The sequence below is a fragment of the Rhea americana genome, unplaced genomic scaffold (assembly GCF_003343005.1).
Source record: "Rhea americana isolate MKP2758 unplaced genomic scaffold, rheAme1 scaffold_27, whole genome shotgun sequence".
In the NCBI taxonomy this organism is placed as follows: domain Eukaryota; kingdom Metazoa; phylum Chordata; class Aves; order Rheiformes; family Rheidae; genus Rhea; species Rhea americana.
This window is the reverse complement of record NW_028186390.1, coordinates 1,894,482-1,916,568: the sequence shown is the minus strand read 5'-3', so window position 1 is coordinate 1,916,568 and position 22,087 is coordinate 1,894,482. Positions and strand designations below refer to the sequence as shown.

The 22,087-nt window shown below is 52.6% G+C and overlaps 1 protein-coding gene across 1 annotated transcript in view; it reads right to left on the bottom strand.

Moving 5' to 3' along the window:
• The window catches only part of SSBP3 (single stranded DNA binding protein 3), a 44,575-nt gene continuing 22,488 nt past the window's right edge, over positions 1-22,087 (bottom strand). Inside the window, exons 3-15 of the mRNA XM_085307987.1 lie at positions 12,774-12,854; positions 12,070-12,129; positions 8,922-8,988; positions 8,735-8,811; positions 5,248-5,312; positions 5,039-5,087; positions 4,479-4,514; positions 4,112-4,166; positions 3,590-3,660; positions 2,898-2,976; positions 2,589-2,617; positions 2,307-2,408; positions 1-1,475 (exon numbers count right to left, since the gene is read on the bottom strand). Coding sequence (XP_085164113.1) covers positions 1,446-1,475; positions 2,307-2,408; positions 2,589-2,617; positions 2,898-2,976; positions 3,590-3,660; positions 4,112-4,166; positions 4,479-4,514; positions 5,039-5,087; positions 5,248-5,312; positions 8,735-8,811; positions 8,922-8,988; positions 12,070-12,129; positions 12,774-12,854 — 801 coding nt within the window. The 3' untranslated portion in view covers positions 1-1,445. The remainder of the gene's footprint in view (positions 1,476-2,306; positions 2,409-2,588; positions 2,618-2,897; positions 2,977-3,589; positions 3,661-4,111; positions 4,167-4,478; positions 4,515-5,038; positions 5,088-5,247; positions 5,313-8,734; positions 8,812-8,921; positions 8,989-12,069; positions 12,130-12,773; positions 12,855-22,087) is intronic.

The window sequence follows — 22,087 nt, the reverse complement described above, 5'->3', positions numbered from 1 at the left end:
TTTCAATGAAGGGGTGCGGAAAAAAGACATCCCTTTAATAAAACATTATCAACAAATATCGTACACAAACTACAATGTATAATAATTACTTTTTTTCCCCCTCTCTTATTTTAGAACCAGACTACAAGGTAAGAAAAAACACTGAAACAAGATACAATGCTTTCAATAATCCGCACAAGGGTCAATCCAGGGAGATAATATTTTACATAATATGATATACATGGAGCAGAAATGGAGATTTAGAAAAACAAAGACCAACTACAGGGGAAGTGCAACGCACCGAGATCCCAGAGCTCCGGCGAGCGTCGCTGCTCGCGGCTTGCCTGTTACTTCTCCGTAGTCACCTCTCCCACGAGAAGGAAGGGCATTTTTTTTTTTTTTTTTTACTTTTGATTCGCTTTATTTTGTGTTACAGAGCGAGCCTACAGAATAGCAAGGATACATTTTAACAACAATAATTACTTAAAAAATATCTCCATCCAGTTCCAAATCATGTGTAAGTGAAACCCTGACAAGAGCACATCTTAAAAAAGAAAAAAAGAAAAAAAAAGAGAAAAAAAACAGAACAAAACCAAAAAAGCAACCCCAAACAAACCAAAGTTAGCTGGAGATCACAGTTTCAAAGTCCCAGATCAGATTAACCCTTTCTTTCTCCTTTCTTTCGGTAGGTTTATTTTATTTTTTTTTTTTTGGTAGTGAACCAGCTCAAGGTCTCTCAGGAAGGGAGGAATAGCAAATTCTTCTTGTATTCTGAGAGGGGGGGGAAAGACTAACACAGTGCATGCCACAGTCACAGATATTAAGATCACAATTAATTCGAGGATGTGATCCTATAAGGGGTCACCTGCATTAACAAGTTTGTAACGAGGTGGTGGAGTCTCTTCCACAAGCAGATCTTGTTACTGGAGGAGGAAGCGTTGTGCTGCAAATGAACAAAAAATAGAAGAAAAAAAAACAAAACCAAAAAAAAAAAAAAACAGGCCTTCTGAACGAAAACCACCATTGTAAACTGTCCAGTTTATTTAAAAAATGACTACAACAGAGACAACATGAGATTTCATATCTAGACTAGCTTCCTGGTGTCGCACGGCACAAACATACAACAGGGTTCTGTTTTTGTTTTTATTTAAAAGAACAAAGCAAAGAGATTGGAGTTGGGTGCTAGAGGCTTCCATTTGTTTCCAAAAAGAAGTGTCATGTACATATATAAACCCTTCTGCACAAAGAAGGATCTTGTCATGTCTTGAAATATTTTAAGTTTTGTCCTTCATGTTTTATGGAATAAAAAGTTCAGCCTTTTTATTGCATGAAACTAAACCATAGGGTTTTGGCCCCCGCCACACGTCTCCCTGCCAATACACCTAGCTTCTTCTTGCATAATTCTTTGAGATCCTCCAAACGGCAGCTGACTCTCTTTATCCTGGAGAGGAGGAGGGGGAGGGAAATCACACACTCATCGTCATGCTGGGGGAATACTGCAAGAGAGACAAAGCCAGGGTGAGAAATCAGGCCGACCAGACCAAAATACTAAGCGCTACTCCAGCGAGGGAAAAGGGGATATAAAAGTAAGACTTGGGCTTATGAAAACTATAAAGCAAGGTAATTGGATCTAATAAATCAGAAAGARAGAATATGCTAGAGACTCTAATTTATCAGAACATAATCTGCTCTATAACTTGTCCTTCCAGGGAGAAAATAAGCAAAACAGTATGGGGTAAGAAGCAATTTAAAAAAAATAATTAAAATGCATGCATGTATATAACGCTAACAGAGTGAAAACAGGAAAGACTTCTGCATCCATACATAGTGCCTTAAATCAGCGTGACTACTAGACTGCGTATCTCAGACGCGGCATCTAGACTGGCGGCAAGCACAGCCAGCCACACCTGCACTGGCCGCTGTAAAGCGGGAGGGGGTGGCCACCAGCTCAAAWTCAAATCATTTTGGAGGAGCTGAAGCGGCTCCCGAGGCAGGGGGAGAGGGAAGGAGGTGCAGATCTAAGGCACTTGTCCCAGCTAGTCTCCATCCCGTGGGATCTTCTCCTGCCTCCTTCTCTCTGCTGGTTCGTTACAGCCACGTGTTGTCCTCCTGGCGAGAACCTAAGCTTGCACCTACCCGCACCCGCTTCTCGAGACGCCCAGCATATTTCTTCCTCCCCCAGGTTTTGTCCTGAAGCAGCTTACAAATAGCAGAGCCAAGGTCAAAACCCGAGGTTGAAGGACCCAGGATTCCCAGCTCGGAGCCAACAGACAGCGCCAGTCGCGTTGGCCCCGGCGCAGGGACGCCCGCAGGGGCAGGACACTCACGTTGTCGTTTTGGAAGGAATGGAGAAAGTTGCCTCCCAGCTCCCCGTCGTCTCTTGGAGTGCCCGGGGGATTGCTAATGCCACTTATGTTGTTTGGAGAATTCTGGGGAGACGAGAGGGGGAGGCCGTGAGCGCGGCGGGACGCCGCCGGCCGCCCTCCGGGCTCCTGCCGTGACCTCCCCGCCGCGGGGCCGCGGACGCACGCAGCGATCCCGCGGCCGAGGCGCCACGCGGAAGCGGGGAATTACGCCCGCGCCGTCCGGCTGCCCACGAGCCCACTTACTTTTGGAAGTCCGTCTATGTCTCCTGACCCTGCGGGGTTGGGGGGGAAACAAAAGGAAAGAAACCTTACCGAGCGCGCAGCAACGGCCTCGCTCGCCCCGCTCCTGCTCCTCCCTCAGTGCTGCTTTGGGCACGAACCCGAGCTGGGGGCTGCCCCCGAGCCAGACCTCCGCCGCGCTGCTTTTGGGGAAGCTGCCCGCGTTTTGGTCGTCGCTAGGCCGAGCGCAGCCTCGCCCCGGCGCTCCCGGCCCCCGGCCCCCGGCGGGCCTGAGCCGCGCCGCGGTTCGGCTCGCGGGACCGCCGCCCTCACCTAACGATCCGTTCATGTGATGAGGCTCCATTCCGCCCATGCCGCCCATCGGGCCGTCGGAGCCGGGTCCCATCGGGAACTGCGGGAGGGAAAAGCGACAGTCCAGGAGCGATCCAAAAAAGCAGCGCCCCGGAGCCCTGCCGCGGCGGCTCCTCGCGCCTCGGCCGCGCTCTGCCCGTCCTCTCCGCACCCTGCGGCCCAACAGCGAGACGAGGGACGTCCCCCCGGCGGCTCCCGAAGCCGGTGAGGACGGGGCGAGCTCCCGGGAGCACCCGGCCCAGCGCAGCCTCGCCTGCGCCCAGGAACGGTGAAGCGTCTCGGCTGCCACCGCCGCCAGCGGCTTGCACCCCTCCTCCTCGATTTGCAAAAAGCCCCGGTGCCTCGCAAAAAGCTCCGGGCGCTCCGGGCCTGGCAGCTGAAGGGACCGGAGTCGCCCGTATCCCTGCAAAGGCTGCTGCCCGCCGGAGGCGCAGCCGACTTGATCTTGACCCGAGCAGCAGGAATGCCGCTCTCCTAATAAGCATAAAAAATTAACAAAGTCGCTGAAGAGTTAATCACTTTTTGATGGTTTGTTTTATTTCTATTTTGTAACAAATGGCTGAAATCAATTAAACTGCTTTACTCTCAACTGATGAAGTTAATTATGATTTGTTATGGTATCTGATATGTAAATTATTAGAAAGCAGACTTACATTCGATCGACTGCCTGCAGGCGGTACTGGATTAATCATTGTGTAGATGTTGTCACTTGAATTTGTTGAATCTGTGGAACAGTGAAGCCCAGTAAGTCGGGTGATTAATTCATTTCTTAATTAAAACAAACTCAGGCCACTTGAACTCATTCTTTTGTATTTTATCACCTAAAATTCCCTTTAAGTACCACCATTTTCTGGCTAATTTGTATTTAATGAAGATTCACAAAGTTTTTAATCACAGAAATTCAACTGCGAAAAATAATTCAGCTTCTAGGGAGCAACGGYGGGAAAGACGACGTCGTCCGACACCTCAAGACCTTCCCGAGCGACGTTCCCGTTCAGGAGCCCCGCTCCCGGATTTGCTCCCCAGCACAAAGGCAAAAAATAAATATATATATATATATTTTTAATAGAATAGAATAGAATAGAATAGAATAGAATAGAATAGAATAGAATAGAATAGAGCAGGCTCTGGGAACGCGTTCGTGCGGCAGGGGACGTTCCGGCGGGGGTCCGTACCTGCGGGGCTGGGCATGATGGGCGTTCCCGGGGGGCCGCCGCCGCCAGGAGGACCCTGCGGAGAGACGAGACGAGACGCCCGCGGCGCGGTCGGCGAGGTCCCTCGGCGGCCAGCGATGCGGGATTTCCCCCCTTCCCTCCCCGCCTCCCTCCCTCCGGCCGCGGGGATGCGAGCGTGGGGAGGGGGGATGGCGCGCGGGGCGCGCTCGTGCCGAGCCGGGAGGGACGACGCCGAGCAAATATGCGGCGGTTCGGGGAACTCGGTCGTTCTCCCGCGTTTTAAAGTGTCTCCTCCAGGCCAGGCTTGACCCGCGCCGCCTCTCCCCAACCCAACGGCGAGACCGACAGGCTGGGCTGACGGACTTACCACGTATGTACCAGGCGATGAAGACGAGTATGGGATCTAGAGGCAGAGGAGAGACAGGCGGGTTTAGGCAGAAAGCAGCACCGGCTGGGCAGGTCGCCCGCTGCCCGTGGCCTCCCGCGCGGCCGCCCGCCTCGCCCGCTCCCCCGGGCCCCCACCAGCGAGAGGACACGCAGGCAGGAGAACCGGAGGAAGAGCAACCGCGTTTGAGCCCCTCGGACGCCTACAGCCGCTCCGTGAGCKGGAGGCTGCAGCAAGACGCCGTCTCCTGCCTTCCCTCCCCAAAGCTCAGCCGCTGGTTTTGGGCAAGCGCTGCGAATTACGGGCCCTCCCCGCCCTCGGCCGCGTCCCAAAGCCGGGAGGGCGGCGGAGGAGCGGAGCAGAGACGCTCTGGACACAGAGCTAACGACTGAACGGAAGGGGRAAGAAAAAATCCTCTCGCCAGCTGGACCGGCCGAAGGACGTGCCCAGGCAAGGAGGCTCCACGCCGGATGCCCCACGCTCCGGGACGGTCACCCACCGCCCCTGCTCTTGCCTCAGCGCAAGGACAGACGGACACTTACTGAGTTAGCACTGCTGGGGTTAGGCCATGGTCTGCCAGCTCCCGGACCCCTGGAGGTAAAATCAAACAGAAAACGTTCTGCTCGCAGCCCTCGCACCCGCTCACCCCCCTGCCCGGCACGCAGAGGCYGCCAACAGCAGATCCCAGAGTCACGTAAAGCAAGAGGCCGCGGGCAAATACCCCCAGGCGCAAGTACCACGATGGCCTTACATGTTAATTCCAGGCATGCCGGGGCCTAAAGAGTTGGGTGGAGGTCTCATTCCGCTGCCATAGTTCTGCAATGATAACCAAGGATCAGTCTACCATAACGAGAAGGGAAACCAGAGAAGAAGAGAGAAGGAAAAACAAACAAACAAAAACAAGAGGGTTAGTTTGCGAAAACGAACTCTAATTAAAAAAAAAAAGAATTAGATGATGACGAACATACAAGCAATCAGTGACCGCTGCGCACCGCAACCGCCCCGGCGTGGCGGGGGGACAGCCGCCCCTCCGCCGCAGAGCATGGATCTGCTCAGGGCCCCAGGGCGCCAGGGGGATGCGCTTGTTTTTTTCAGGAGAAAACAGGGACAGAAAGAGAAAAGAAGCTGCTGCTTGGATGATTCTTGCTGCAGCGAAATGAGGAAGGAAAAGGATGCCAACAGCACAAAMACTCATAAGAGCTTCCCCAAGTCAGAAGAGCATCCTGTTCTCCTAGGATTACGTCTGGAGCAGTGCAAAAAAAGCAAGGTTTGTTTTCACGTTGCTGCAGAGCTCTCTGCTTAAATCCTGCCTGCAGAGGCGGGCGGCCCCGGCGCGGCGCAGGCCGGCTGAGACGCTCCGGACCCCGTGCAGGCTGCTCCTCCTCTYGCCTCTGGAAAGGGCACGARGAGGAGGAGGAGGGTGTCGGGATGGGGAGAAGGCACAGGACTCGCTGACTGCCTGGCCTGACGGTTTCCGAGCGTCCTCCACCGACACCAAGTGCTCCCAACRCCCCGCTCCCCGGGGCGGCCGGCCCGCCTTGCCCCCGCGCTGCACCTTTCCCAGCAGGATTTCAGTCGTTCAGGGAAAAACAGCTAGGGCGGGAGAGGGGCATCGCTGGGCACTTCATAGTTCCCAGCTTCCCAGAGGGCTCCAACCCGAACTTTAAGCACGTCCCTGAGCGCTGCTGACKCTCTCCTGGATTTACGTGTGCACTGATGTGTGCTGCTCTGTTGAGGGCACCTACAAGCTTGTTTTGAGGAGGCAGGAAAGGCTTTCCCCAAACAAATTAAACTAGCACGTCCTTAACTGATCCAAGCTCCAGCCATTTGCACTGAATAGCAGCAGCAAATCCCACGTTAAAAAGAACCTCAGCCTTTTTCAGTGGAGCTGAAGGGAACCAAACGAAGCCATCTGAGAGACGTCCGGGAAGGGTGGGGAGGGAGAGGGCYGGTGCCGGGCCGAGCGAGCCGGTGCCGGGCCGCGGCAAGACGCGAACGAAACCCAGGAAGTTATGAAACCTTTGAAGAGAGGCACTGATGAATCCAGTCCTGGCATCGCTACCCAAGGCCCCTCTGCACGCAGAGGCAAAACTACAACTACCAGAAGGCAAAAGCGGCAGCGTTAGGTTAGGCTGTAAGAGATGATTAATACTCAGCAGGTAAGAGATGGTCGTTGTCAGGATACCGGGATGTCCTGGCTGGATACTTTGCTGTCATTTGGTAACACTGGGGAAAGCTGATGCAAAGCGTTTTGCTGGGTTTTTTTGTTTTTGTTTTTTTAAAGGTAGCGGGGAGGCACTGGGCATGCAGGGTGCTATAGGCTGATGATTTTGGTTCAATATTTTTGATCATTTCTTGCACACACTAACGCTCTGAGCGCTCGTTTCTGGATCACTTTAGAAAGGCAGCACCCCGCCAGCACCAGATTGGGAAGCCAATACATCCGTTTACGCAGTTGCACTTCTCAAAGGGAAGACTACATTTTTAAAAAGCTCTCTCTAATGTACGTACACAGGGAATAGCAGAGTAAAAAATAAAGCTCTGAAAATTTCACAACTCTTCTCATCTCCCAGACCTGCCATCATCCCACACAGCACTCGGCGCAGCGCTGCTGCTTCCAAGTTTCACGGCAATCTTTTCAAGTTGGAAGCGAGCAGGCGCCTTCAGCCAAACCACAGAGAGCCTCCAGAACCTTCCCGGCACGCTTTTCTTGGCTGGGGCTGCTGCAACAAATGCCATTTTTTTTTCTAATCCGGCTTGAGGGAGCGCTGCAAGTGCAGCACCAGGTCGCGTGTCCCCGGCCATCCCAGCACTGTTGGATGGTGGCCTTGTCCGTGAAATGCTGCTTGTGATTTCCCCCCGCCTACGATGGCTCCGTTCGATGCCCGGCCTGCAGCGACGGACATGCATCTATAGTCTGGGCTCTCCTCCCTTCTCGGGCTCACATTAGAAAGAAACGGCACAACTCTTTTTTACGCAATGCTCGTTTTTAGCTCAACAGTCTCAAGGGGGAAAACAAAACAAAGCTCAAACACGCACATTCGGCTCTGACAGACTCTGATCCTAGCACTGCAAACTCAACGTAGGCGACAATGCAGAGAGGATAAACCTACAACCAAAATATGGTAATCTGTTTTTCGAGTCTCTTAGAAGGCACAAACACAAGTGAGTCAACAGAGTAGCATGCAAATTCAGTTCTTAAAATGAATCAACAGAAAGACGGAATATATTAACCTAGATCTGCTTAATTTAGAGTTTACTCCTCTTTGGGCTGGCTCTCCCCTCCCTACCTTCCCTTCCTTGAGTAACTGAGGCAGGATTTGGTATTACTGCAGCGTAAGAGACAACTTTGTTTTAGTCTGGGCTACAGATCTGTGAAATTAAGTGGAGAGCGCTATGCTGTTTTTCCAAAGCCAAGAGCACACATAAAAACAAACAAACAAACAAACAAAAAAAAACCTACAACCAAAACCAGTGCAGGCATCTTAACTACTAGCGCAAGCGAGCGTTAGGGTGTGCTGCATGCCCAGGAAGGGCAAGAGCTCCTGAAACACACTTTTCTGCAGCTCACAGGGCAGCGAGCAAGGTGCTGTTCTGCGTATCCTCATCCTGGGGTGGAAGTGCTGAGGGACCTCATCACCTTGCAAGTGAAGTTTTCCCTACAGGAAACCATCTTTCCTCCTATACTGAACAGTTCCATGGCACCAACCTCTCTCCTTCTCCTCCTACCCTTCCAAAAAAATCTAAATGTGAAATGGATTAAAATAGAACAGAGCTCCAGAAGTCTGCAGAACCGGGCAGCAGGAGGAGAAATGAGCAGAGGAAAGAATTATTCCCCTGCTAAAAGTATCTTCCCTTTTTATTTATTTATTTTTAATGTAAGCATCCTTTCCCTTTCCTGCTGTTAGGGTCATAAGTATTTCCCAGGCACATTGCATAATGCACTCAAATTCTACTGCAGGCTTGGTGCTAAGTGGCATCCCCTTTGACTGAAGAGCAAGAGGGGGTTTGCAACATCCTTAATGAGGACGTGCAGCTTTGAAGACCTCACTAATGTTAAAAGGAGGGATTTCCAGAGGCAAGACTAATGTAAAATGCATTAACACTAATGGGGGACAAGGGGAAAACTCCCAGCCCTTTTAGCCCCCAGAGGTTGTTCAGATGGTGTTTGGCATTCTCAGAGCCATAAGATGCTATTTGGCTCTGGAAGGAAGAAGAAATGCTCTGCTGAAGTTTACCTGTGGACCAGGACCCATGGGGCCCATCCCTCGTGGAGGATTCATCCTTTGCATGGGTCCGCCCATATTAGGGTGCCCTGTTGGGAGGAAAGCAGGCATGTTATATGGGAGAGCAGTGACTTTGGCCCCCAAAATTACAGCTAGCAGGAAAAAGGGGGAACATTCAGACTTCCTCCATGGGATTTACCTTGCTGTCGCGTGGGATCCATTGAATTGGGCAGCAATGGCTGTGTACCAGGAACGGCCCCCGGAGGCTACATATTAAAACAAGGGGAGGAAGATAAAAACCAAACCAAACAAACCCAGAACAAAATAAAAGAAAAACAAGACCCCTTCCACCCCCTGCCCTGCAAATCCTGGCCAATATACAGCATACGGATCCAGCTCAAGGTTTCACACCTTCCGGGGTACTCAGTTATTTGGTGTGCTCCCCGCGATACAACACCCTTCGTGTCGCAACACGACTTGCYGCCGCCTGGAAGAGCGTCTACCTGCCTCCCTCGGGATCGCTACCGCCCCGGACGTGTTGCTGCAGACTCCTGGAATCTGCCTACCTTTGCTTTGACAGCCCTCCCGCTTTCTTTTACAAACGCCGTTTGAAAAACCCAAGCCGGGTCCTACCGTTTCCTCCTTCCCCTTCAGCCTGCAAGCGGCCAGGCTGCAACCTCCTCCTTACTCCTGCAGCGGGGGGGAAAACCCGGGCTGAGCGGGGCACAAGCGTCGCAGCCGGCAGCGAAAGGCGACCGGCAGCACCGTTTCGAGATATTTACACAGCACCAGGGCCAAGCCATATGCGTTAAAGCGATTTATTTGCTAACGAAGGGGAGACGCCTCATTTGCAGGAAYTTGCTCTCAAAGTCTTCCCGACGCACTCGGAAGTGGTGAGAGCGGACGTTTACTCCTGTGCTTTTTAGCTCCGGCTGCTCCCCGCTCCCCAAATCCACGCTCTGCCTGGGCAATGTGGGTATTTAAAGTTCAAAGGCTGCCTTCCCCRTGCTGCTCCGCACAGATAAATGGGGAGAAAACACAGATACCATCTGCCCTGGGGAAGCAAAGTGTAAACAATTTTGAAACAGCCTTGCCTTTTACTCGAATACCAACACGAAACATCTCCCACTGTTTGAACAACCTACAGCTACAGACTGGGTGCATATTGGCCCAAATTTGCCCAATTCACGAACAGAGGACAGACTTTAATCCTGGGTTTTTTGCAGTTTGGAAGATGCGAAGCAAGAGGAGGATAAAACACAGTTGTTGAACTGATGGATATTTATATTTCTGCTTCMTCACTTTACTGCCTTCCTAATTATTGTTTTTGTCCCTCCGGATGTGAACATAATTTCACCAAGTTCTGCGTACGCACAAATCTGTGCCTTTGTATGCGGTGTTTCAGGCAAAAAAAAAATCCTTCTAATTAACTTAACAGAGAAAAGTAAAACTTAGCAGGCTGGGAGTTCCCCAACTACCCTGCTGAACGGCTCCTTCCCGCACCGCTGCCCATAAGGAGGTTGCACGCGTCTTTGCAACGCGGGGCGGGCTGAAACCACCAGCTACCTTTCAATCCCATCGGGCAAAAGTTTAGGGAGGACCTAAACTAAACAAGCCCTCGGCACGCCGGCAGGTCCTCTCGCCTCCCGCGCCTCCGCAGAGGGCTGCGGCATCGCAGGGGCCCAGCGTGAAGGCAGCTCGGGCAGCAGCGCTGGGAAAGCCCACGCTGACCCTAGGTTCGCTTCCCAACCCGCTGCCCCAGGACCGGGCTGGAGCTGGTTGCAAGTGCTGCAGGACCAAGTTTTAAAAACTCCCTATTTTAAATAACGTTTCTGGCTTGAAGGTGACTCGACGTCTCTTTACAGCTACAAACAGCCRTACTAACGGCAAAGGCAACCCGAACAGAGCAGGACAAGCAGTGATCTAAAAGCACCGGCTTCTCACACCTTGTTTGGTGCCCACTCTCTTAAGCTGCTCGGTCCGGTCAAGCAGCTTGCATCTAAGGCAGCTTTCTAAGGAGAAGCGCAAAGGYGTCTGCCCGACTCCCCGGGGCACGCGCGGCCGGCGGCACGGCGGAGCTGCGAGCAGCAGCCCCGGCCGCCCGTCCCCCGCGGCTGCCCGAAGCCGACCTCGCTCAGCGCCGGCCCCCGCGCCTCCGGCAGAGCTCTGCAAGCCGCGGAGCCGCCGGGGACGCCCGCGGGGGCACGGCCGGCCCCCCGCCACGCTCGCGTTTCCAGCGACCCCGGGCAGGGAGCCCTCCCGCCCCGACCGACTCGGGGCGGCCGCTCGGACGTACGGGAGATTTCCCCGAGCTCTCCTTACGGCGAGGCAGTTACGCCTCAGCTGCCTACGCGTCACCCCCGGCTGCACGTCCTGCAAACCCCAGTGACTTCTGCCTCAAACCCGGCGCGCGGTGACGTCGAGAAAGCTGCTCGATCACGTCCGCTGAGCGCGCCGCTGCCTTACCGGCGCTGCCTCGGCGACAAGAGTTACGTAGGAATAACAGCTTTACTTGCAAGAAGCATCAGCCGAAAACAAGCTCTCAAGGTAATCCTTCCCGAGACTCTAAAATGCATTCGATGTTACTTTTCGTTCAAAAGAAATTAGAGGAAACCTGCGATTAAGTTGTTACCACCCAGATCTGCACAGCGCGGTTTTGAACCTGATGAACGACTGAGCTCAACACGACGGTCTCAGCGTACGGGGTGGCGCTCCGGGTTCAGAGCGGCACCAACRAACTGTTATTGTCTGAGCTGGGATAAGAGGATAAACCTAACCCCCAAAATTCAGAAGCGACCTGCCTCACTTGACCCTGCGGCTGATCCAAGCGCTGGGTGAGCCCAGCAGCAGGATTATCTCCATCTCTCTCATTTCCTACGGTCCCGGGGAAAGCGCACGCGGCGAGCGGCCACGCAGCCACCGTGCCCTGGCGCAGCTGGAGCGCCGGGACGCGCGCGGGACGGGGACCGGGACCGGGACCGAGCCCGGGCAGCGCGGCGCTGCAGGAGACCGCGCGCGGAGGCGATCCCACGCCGCCCGCGCCGCAGGCTCAACGCGCGAGAAACCGCCGGCAGCGAGAAGACAACGTGGCACGTGCCGGACCGACGTTTCCTCCCCGCGCGCGGTTGGATCCCCCAAAAACGGGTACGTGACCCTTAACGCTCCCCCCACCCCCCCGACCAGAAAGGACGGCGTCTCGGGGAAGCGAGTGACGCCTCTCGAGCAAACGCGGGAAGCGTTCCCAGGGCTCCCTCGTCCTCTGCCCGCTTCTCCCCCTCCGAGKGGGAGGAAACTCCAAACAGGCCCCCGCGTCAGACCGCCGGTAAGAGGGCAAGGGAGCGCAATACCTGGTTTCCCATTCTGATGGGGGGCCGGGGACCTCCTGCGTAGCGCGGCGACATGAAAGGCTGCAATTACACAAAGTTAAGTTCAGCAACAGGCTGCAAGGAGACAGCGCGCTTCAGCAAAGGCCGGTTAGGCTTTACACATTCGTCTGGAGAAATTCCTTTTTAAAAGAGTAAGTTTAAAGGAAAGGAAAAAAAAAAGTGTTTGGAGTCCCTTTTTTTTTTTTAACGTTTTCTGAAGATTTGTTAYTGTTTGAGAGACCGTGTGACATACTTTGACAATACTGCACAAGGCTGTTAAAATTAGTGTACGGGAAACCCTGAACRTTAGACACTGTCCAAGTTTTAATAAATTAAAAAATGTGGCAAATAAGCACATACAGACACGCACAAAAAAAAAAAAATCCCTGGTGCTAAGTACCAAAAAAGAAACACTTAAGTTGCTTTTTACAATTGCTGCTCCTAACAGAAGCTTAAAAAACCCAAATCAAGGTAAACTTTGCAGGCTACCTTGGGAAGGTAAAATTGTCTGAAACCCACRATTGAGTCCACTGTCAACTGCACATATAAAAACTGGGAAGAAACCAACATTTCRTATCAGAGCTGGGGTGACAATGCGAGAAAAAAAAAAATGTGAGTATATATGTGTAGAGAGAGGAGAGCGGAACCGAGCGCTGCGCAGCCCTGCGCACCGCTCGGGTCGTTACCTGACTGTGGGGTCCCATCATGCTGTTAGGGTTGTGAGGTGGAGGCTGTGCGTGTGGCGAGGGCTGTGAGCCAGGCGGTCCCTGTGAGGTCAGACAGCAGAAGGAGGTTATAGATCAGCACGTGAAAGCGCAGAAAGAGCTTTAAAWAAATAAATAAATAAATAAAGGATTCGCTGGTGGTGGGCCTGTTTTGTTGGGAGGCCAGTTCTCAAGGTTTCGTTTAGTTTTGTTTTGTTTTCCCCCTTCTTTTTTGTTGAGTTTTTGCTCGTTTTGTAACTGAACAGTGAATAATGATATATGCAAAAAAACATATAAAAAAATCAGAACATCTGTCAAAGTACAGCAGCCACATTACAGTAAACGGTTCAGTAATTCAACCAAGTCTGCAATGATAAACACACCGGGATACACTTTGCAAGGGCGTGCAGCAAGGAAGAAAAATTTGCAGGAGAGGATCACACAGGTTGGGGAAAACAGAAAAATCCCCAAACCAAAAATATATATATTTTTTCCTCTCTTCGCCCACGTTTTCCTGAAGGTAGSAAACACCTTCCAGGGCTTCCTTTTTGACCTGAGGGTCTCCGGCTTATTCAAGACCGCAAAGCCAGCGCAGAGGCTGCAAATGCGATTAGAAGCAGGTCCCACGTTCGTGCCGGGCGTTTTGAACCTGAAGCCTAGGTTGGCTCCGAGACACGGATGGCACAACCCAACCACTTGTACATGCAGGGCTGTACCGTTACCCTTTAAGGATGCAATAGCCTTCCTCAAGATGAATTACCTAATGATGCAAGTAAAATTTCTTTTGAGTAAAGCGATACTAAAGATGTCTGGGGGAAAAAAGAAAGATTAGTGCATGTAGGTTTTGAACACTGCAATGCAGTAGTTTCTGACATTTTGGGGTTGAACGCCCACTCCCCCCCACCCCCCACCCCTTTAAAGCATAAAATGAAAGTTTGCTTGGAAAAAACACRAGCTTGGTGCAAGAATATACTGGTGCATGTTAACATAAGGAAAAAAAAGTGTTTTTGAGTCAAAGAATGTGTAATTGGTACAGAAAGCAAATAAGCTTTGTAAGTACGTTATGCGAAGCAATGGCACGCTCCAGGAAAAGGCTCGGGAGCAGATGTTCTATACCTGCCTCGTTACTAATTTCAACAAGTGTTCGCCTTCTAGCTGCTGCCAGCAATGGCATGGTTTGTTACCATGAGCAATTTTCTTAATTAACAGACATTAATTAGCCATTTAGCAATTTTGCAAGCATTTGTTTAGCAGCTTTCCTAAACATGAATACCACTGTGATAATGGTACTGATTAGAGGGTCCCCTAATTAACAGTACAGGGAAGGAAAATTGAAATCACATAAATTAAAAAGGGAGGGGAAGTTAATGAAGGCAGGACATATTTGCACCTGCAAATCTTTTGTACTACAGAAACTTGAGTGCAATGTAAATAAAGTAAGAGGATTTTTTTTTTTTCTCCTCCTGAACTGTTACGCAGAGTGATGTAGCCAAACAGATTTAAACAAACAGCCTCCTGCCAGCCTTCCAGATACGGTGTAAGCGGTCGCGGGAAGGAAGTCACGCCATTTACGCAACTTGCTCTGCCGCCCCTTTTCCGAAGAGGCGGACGAGAGCAGCCCGCGCCCCTCCGCAGCGAGACCGCGGCGCCTCCGCGGCCCCCGCGCAACCCGGGGAAGGGGCTGCAAACCGGAGGACCCCTCTCCTCTCCTCCCCTCCCGGCACGTGCCAGAGCGGATCCGCGGGATGGGGGGCCGGCGGGGCGCCCCAGACCTCGCGCCGGACACCCGACCCGTTTGGCTTCTGACGCCTCTGCCTCGTCAGCCAGCGGCAACCGTCGCCCGCTGCTCGTGCCGAGAGAAGATCAGAGCCCGCGTCCTGCCGCCTTTACAGGCGAGGGAAGCGCTGAGCCCCGAAGGGGCGAACAAGGCTCTGACCACGAGCAAGGTCCTCTCTGCGCGCTGCAGCCTCGGGACGTGGGGAAGGATGAGCAAGGACGAACGAGCAGCACAACAAGGTGGGACGGACAAGCCAGGGCTCACCGAGGGTCCTCCAGTGCCACCGACCCGCAGCGCAACGGATCCCACAAAACAGACGCTTYGAGCCCCGAAATTTTCTCTGCACGAGGTCATTCTTCCCTGCGCCTGGACACAGACACGTGCCCCCGTGAACGGCCAAACTCGGTGCACCCGCTGGTCGAGGGCAAGGCAGCGGGTCCTTGCTACAGTCGCTGCCCCTCGCTTAGAGAGGTCCCGACTGCGCTGCCGAAGCGCAGCGCGGTGCTGCTTGCAACGGCGGCAGGGATAACAGGGAGCAAAGGCAACTTTTTCCAAATACGCCGTTAGGTAATTCCCCGCAGGAAACCCAGCAGCCTGCCTCTCAAACTGAGCACGTCCTTGGGGGAGTTAAACAAATAAACCCAGGCGGGCGGCAACTTTAAATTTAAATTTCAAGAAGCCCCTCTCTGGTTAGCGCACGTGTTGCTGCGGTTCGTAGCACGCGTGTTGAAGCACGAGTCAYGCGGGATCGCCGACGTCCTCCCTCTGCGCCGGAGCGGCGGCTTGGTTTTGGAGGAGAGCTGGGCTCCACGTGCCCRTGGGTGAGCACGCGTTGCAGGCGCTGAGATGTCCCCAGCCACGTGCCCCTTGGTCGGACAGGGAGGTGGGATATTGGAGCTGCAGGTAAAGCCTTCAAAGCAAGCAGCATTTGCTTATTTTAGAGAAATTGGAATATAAGTGTCCATAAAGGAAACACCAGCACTCTCACCAGAGGAGAAAATACCCCAGCAGACAGCCGTCAGATCTTGAGAGCRTCAGACCTTTGTGCTCCCGAAACGCATTACGGGGGGACACGTTCCTGCCCTCTCGCCTCCAGCATGCCGAGCGGGGCAGATCCCGTCCTCGCCGGGAGCATGCAGAACTTCCTTCCCTAAGCTGCCAGCATTAATTAAAGGCAGGAGGAGATCAATTTGAGCATCTAAAACTGATCAGCAAGTGCTTCATGGCTGGCTGCGGCTTGCTCGTCCCGCATGGCTTGTGGGGGACTTCAGGTCTCCCAGTTCCTTCACGGGGAGGGGAGTGGAGGAGGGAAAGCGGTCTTGGATCGCACCCTCCCCGCGCACTTCCAAGCACACCCTCGCTCGCTCCCCTCGTGCGACGCGCTTAATCCCCCGGCTGTTCGCAGTTTGCCAAAATACAGCGGGGTGCAAAGAGCAGCAGTGGCTGATTGATTCCCGGCCAAGAAAACTCCAGGCCGCCCCCATCCTCTYGACTTCCCCGACAGCGCAGGCAGTAACGGCCTTGTGCAAGCTGCGAGCACGCGAGAAATCGCAACGCGCTCCCAGGAAATTCRAGACTTTGTGAAGCATTTCGTTGGCAAGCAGCACAGGGCAGTAAACAGGCTCCTCACGGTCGCATTACCCCGCCGTAGTAATGCTCCCGACAGCTACTTCTGGCTAACGTAACTGCGGATGTACAGCTTGTGCAAACGCCCGGGCGAACGCCGCGCGCTCCCTCCGGTCCGAACGCAGCAGGGGAGGAGCTGCAGTGGTGCTGCTCTTCTCTTTCTTTCTCCAAATAGCAGCAACAGCCAGCATCTGAAACGTTCACGACTTCCTGCCCGCTACCCCGGGGCCGCTAAAGCCACGGTGCGGGGATGAAATCTGCCGTCGCGGCCCCGCTTCAGATGCGCGACGCGCTCCTCAGTCAGCCGGGCAGGACCTCTGGATGCTGCGGCCTCTGCAAATGCTTGCAGATGTTGCACCATCGAGAGCTGCCTTTCGGCCGAGACCGCCTGCCCGCTTGAATGCTTCAGCGTTTATCGTAAGAGGCAAATTCACGGGCTGGAGCTGTGGTTTCAGGCTCTTTGCAGACTCGAGCAGACAGCCCAGTATGCGTTGACGCTAACTCCTCGGTTCCTCGGACCACGTCAACCAAACGCCTTCAGCGGAGATGCGGTGCTAAGGAAATGTTGGAGATGTCTGTTTGCATCAGCTTTTCCTGCACCACCTTGGCAAGCTTTGGTTTAATGTGTTACATGGAAGGTTATTCTTTACCTTTTTTTAGCTACCTCAAAAAAAAAAAAAAAAAAACACAATAAAACTCAAAACAAAAGCATCTAAAACAGCATTAGAAGAAAATCACTTCAGCTAGCTGTAGGTTTTCCAGCCCACCTGTCAACCTCATCTCTATTTAATTTTTTCCCCCTCTTTACTACACGGACTTTAAAAGACAAATCTGGACTATTAGATGACAGAAGTTTGCTGCTGCTGCTTTACAACCAGAGTTTCCAYGTGATCAGATTATTTCCACTCTGTCTTTCATGAGCTCAGCTTCTCAAAGTTCTTGTAAAATACTGAACATGGAAAATTGCACTAGCGATCATAGTTCTGCATGTGTCAATTTATGTTTCAAGAGTAATTCACCACAAATGGATCATGTTTTATGGGCTACATACTTCCAGCTAATGATAGAGTTTTGATATTTAAAAACATTTTCAGGTACCTCTGGGGGTGGCAGAACGAAGAAGAATGGTATATGGAGGCAAAGCATCAGTGCAACAAGACACCAACTATTCAGAGTTTGCAGCAGGGAAGTGTCTTGCATTTTAAAATCTGTTTCTCTCTGCCTACCGGTTTCAACATTAGAACGCACCAAGATAAATTAAATGAACATTAATTAGAGATTAATTAATTTTTAATTTAATGGCCCTCAGAGAGTAAAGGGGGCACGTGTCCTCTGCGGGGTGCCTGGCTGGGGCACCTCGGCTGATTTAAGAGCAAAAGCAAGGCACTAATCCTCTAAAAAGGCGGCAGGGCTGGTGCGTTTAACATGCTTCTCACCTACTACTAAATCATCCTCTAAGTCACTTCTGAAAATGTGACTTGGGTCCTCAACATCTCTTTGGAAAATTCTACCCGTGGTCACTAACGGACACAAGAAAACTGATTTTAAAGAACCCTTCACAGCATCACTGTGACAAAACTCTCCTTAACGGGACTGCATCAGGTCTTTTAAAAACGCTCCCTGCGCACGGCGAGGTCGGCAGTACGGACGAGGCCGTCCGCCTCGCGTGCTCAGGTGGCCGCGGCCGGGCTGCATCTCCCCGTGCGATCCCCCTCCCACGTTAAGCGGAGCCCTGCCTGGCTCCTCCASCTCCAGCCGCCGGTACCGGTCTCGGAGCTGCGGCTTGTACGCTCCGTGAGCTTAGAGAACAACAACGCGGCATCGGCTCCACGTGTCACACGCAGCCTGCACGCTGCTCAAACCGGGGACGCGTGGGGAGATCCTGGCACAGCTGCTCACACCTCGCATGGCACAAGCAACCCRGTTAGAAATCACCAGCCCACAACAGTTTGAGGATCCTGTAAGAAACTTAATGGGCACTTAGAGCCTGAAGAGCTCTATAACCAACTGCCGTGAGCCCAGGTTAACAACCTGAACCCAGGTGGCTCTGAGCTTGCTGGAGGACACCACTTGCAGACTTCTGCCAGGTTTTGGTTCACAGACTATGAGTTTCACTTTCCTAGAAGAAATTYGCTGCCCCACAGAGCAGCCTTTCCTAAAGTCCAACCCTCAGAGCCTCTTTGAGCTGCTGCAATGCATCCAAGCCTACCACCAAAGCCAAAAATCTGTTTCTGTATCAGATAAGGTTTCAGTTTCATTATGCAACAGRCACTGCCTAGAACCCCACCAGAACAGGGCTGGCAGAGGAGCATAGAGGAAGGGTCATCTTCTGATTATAACAGACTTGGCCTTTGGAAGGGATGACAGTAGGAAAGCCCACCCTGTCCCGGCCTTCCCAGGCYGTGCCGCGTGCTGTGACTCTCCGCAGCGAATCAAGTGGCTGGTGGGCACGCTGACTGCGAGGGAGGCCAGCAATGCCAGGAAGGCAGAAGGTGCCGGGTGAAGACCCAACTGCATTTTGCTCAGAGAGAGCAATGAAATGTTAACGCTGGCCAAATTCCCCAGAAGACCTACTAAGGGAGACGTGGGCAGGAGATCTGCCTCTCTTGCATCTGGGGCTTCCAAGTGCAGAATTCTGATTTTAAGGAATATGTTAAACACAGCTCTTCAGGAAACAAACCCATGTCAGCTGAAGCCAAGAACAGTCACCTCCATCTGGATGGAGCGCCCGAGAAAAAGTTGACTGCAAATCCCACCATATGCTCTAGACACTCGTTACAAAAGCTATGGGCACCCTACTAAACTTCCAGAGAAACTTCCTCTGACGCTTGCTTTTTCTTTCCTTCAGCCTTCATCTCTTTTATAAGCCATGTTCCTTCAAAAACTGTAGAGCACATGACTCGCACTACAACGAAAACCCAGCAGGGCTAGAAAAGCTTATAGCATTAGTAGTGGTGCAACCAGCCCTTCAAGACCAGTCTGGCTCTAGCTTCCACCAACTCTTACAGCATTTGTGCTACAGGAGAAATACAAAGCTCACAAACCTGCTCCAATACAAGCGCATTGAGGGACAAAGCTGGTTGGTCCTGCCTGATCCCTGAGAGCAGGCACCGCAGGTTCATCCACACTATTAATCTGCAGTCCGCTTCCAAATGCGCACAACGCTCACTCCCCCAGGAAAAGCCAGCAGCCTGTCCTAGAGCAAATCATGCTCTTCCGCTACATCACTCGCTCGGGTCAAAGTAATGATTTTCTGCCCCGTTCAGTAGAAGGTGACTCATCTCTCTCCAAAGCAGCTAGACTATCATTCCCCAGGGTTGTCTGGTTTGGTGTAAACACTGAAGAGCTGCTGGATTCACTGACACTGCCTAACGCTGTGCACACAGTGGTTTGCAGCTCTCCTGGCTGCTTTCCTTGCCAGCACTTTTACTTGGTGAGTGTGCTTTGCCTTTGGCCATCTCCTGCGTACTGTTGGATGTGCCACAGCTGGAAAAAAAAAACAGCTTCAGGTGTCACGAGAGAAGGGAAATGTGCTGGCCTGCAGCACTGAGCTCTGTGCATGCTTCTGTTGCTTTTCATTTCCCAGAACAGACAAAGAGCTGTCAACAGAGAGCTGTCAACAGCGACGCTGTTCAAACGCCTTCGTGGCCAGGGAAGGGACCTCGTTTTCARGAGCTGTAGGGTCCAACTTTAAAAATGGGACTACTCACAGCCAGAAGAGGACCCTGTAAACCTCGAACCTCTGTCTCCAGAGGAAGAGAAGCAGCTACGAAAAGCTCTAAACCGTACCTTTCCGTTTCATAAATCTTTTCTCYAGTAGCAAATCCCTTCCCTGGAAGCTATGTTGAGAGCACTATTCCCAGATGAAACGGAGATGGACAACGCGCTCCTTTTCTCGCAAAGCCAGCTTTCGTCGCGAACAGCTGGGAAGTAATGCAGACTCTGATCTTTTAGTCCAGCGCTCCCCAGAGAAGAGTTACATTACCCTTCCCAGGGAGGGGAAACGTGGAAACGGCTGGAGGAAAGAGCACATCTCATGATGGGGGACACTCCYCAGGAAGCTGGCTGAACGACGGCTGAAGAGATTACTTGAGAGAATTTCAAATCAAGATATCCCCAAGAGGAACCATTAGAGATCKGAACTGTGTGCCTTGCTTCGGCAGTCTCCGCAGCTCGAACGCATCCTGCCTGTTCCAGCGGGCCCTGGGAAGCCATCCACTGTATTTGCGACAYGGGCAGCGAACGGGATACATCTTGGCATTTACGTTTGCTTCCCGGGATTTTTCGTGAAGTTCCCTTTGGCTCAGAGAARGGGAAGTCTGTCTTGCCGTTCTTGTGCCGTCTCCCAGAAACCGGCTCGCAGAAGCAGCAGAAGGGACTGGACGAGGCTGGCAGACAGGACGGGAGRCGGCGGCAGGCTGGGTGAAGGGCTGGCCAACGCCGAGAAGCCAGCGCGGCGCGCGAGGGCAAGCGCGCCGGTCCGCCAGGGCCGCTCCTCCCCGCGAGGCAGGCCGACGGAGCGCCGCGGCCGGCGAGCGCAGCACCCTCGGACGAGACCCGGCGGCGGCAGCACCGAGGGGCGACGGCAGCCTGCCTGTCCCCGCCGGGGAGCCCATGAGCAACCGAGGGCAGCGCTCAGCTCACTAYGGACTCAGGACAGATGTCTAATCCTCACGTGAGATAAAACCAGGGGTAAAACACCTGCMCCGGCTCTGTTTACTAGCGTTCCTTGTTGGAAAATGCACTGCACAACGAAGAAAGAAGTCACTTCAACGGCTCAAGGAGCACTACAAGACATCCGTGGCGTGACCAACAGACGCTAAAATGGGAGCCTGGAACCACGGCGGGAGCGCAAAGCCGCGCGGTGGCCTCCCTCCGCTGGCTCCGCTTCCCTCTCGCCCAGAGGGCSACTGTGACCTAGTAAACGGACACGTTTCTTCTGAACGGCACAGAGGCGAACGGGAACCCCCCGACCGCAGAAATCCCACCGTCCTCCCCGGCTCCCGAGGCCTCTCTGCATTAGGGGGCAGTGTAGGAACGCCGACCAGCCGGCGCTTTGTTTTGGTGCATCTCGCGCACTAACTGCTGATGCATAGCTAACACAGCCACAGACATTGATTTATGTTCAACTTTCCATTTCATCAGAGAGAGTGTTACAGAGCTCCGCAGCGAGTTCACGTTTGGGAGAAAAGGCACAGCCACGGAGGGGGGCTGATTACTGGGTGTGCGCACACTCATTCCTCCACCTCCTACGCCCCATTTATTTGGTATTAGGAAGGTCTTATGCTTCTATTAATAGCTTTTATTTTACCTTCTGTAAAATAACCTACATTTCCCTGGTAACCCCCCTTCCCCACTGCTGGAGCAGAAGAGATCCATTTGAGGTGTCTGCAAACGGGCATCAATCTGGCTCTCGAAACAAAAGCAGAAACGACTTTGATGACCTTTAGGAGGATGAGCAACGGGTTTGTTTGCTCATTTTAAAGGAACAAAGAAAGATTTAAATAAAAGCATCTACTCAGGCTAGCTGTGAACAGGGCAACCTTTTATCTGGAGAACGGTCTCATGCCAACYGTGGCAGTTTAATGGCACCATGTAGTGCCAAACAACTGAAGGGTGCCCAGGGCCTGTCCTTTCCTATCAGGCACAAGGTTTTTTGGAGAGCCTCTGAGGCCTGCATTTCCCTCTGGCCCTGAGCCTGAAGGTTGCTACTGAACTCCAAGAGAAGGAACAGTTTCTCCACGCAAGCCAACAGCCTGCAGACGGGGCACTACGGACTCCGCTCTCCCTCTTCTATTCCCTTCCCTTCCCAGTAAGCCACTTCTCTTCCAACCAATTTCTTGCTTTTTTTTTTTTTTTTTTTACCAATTTCTTGCTTTTTTTTTTTTTTTTT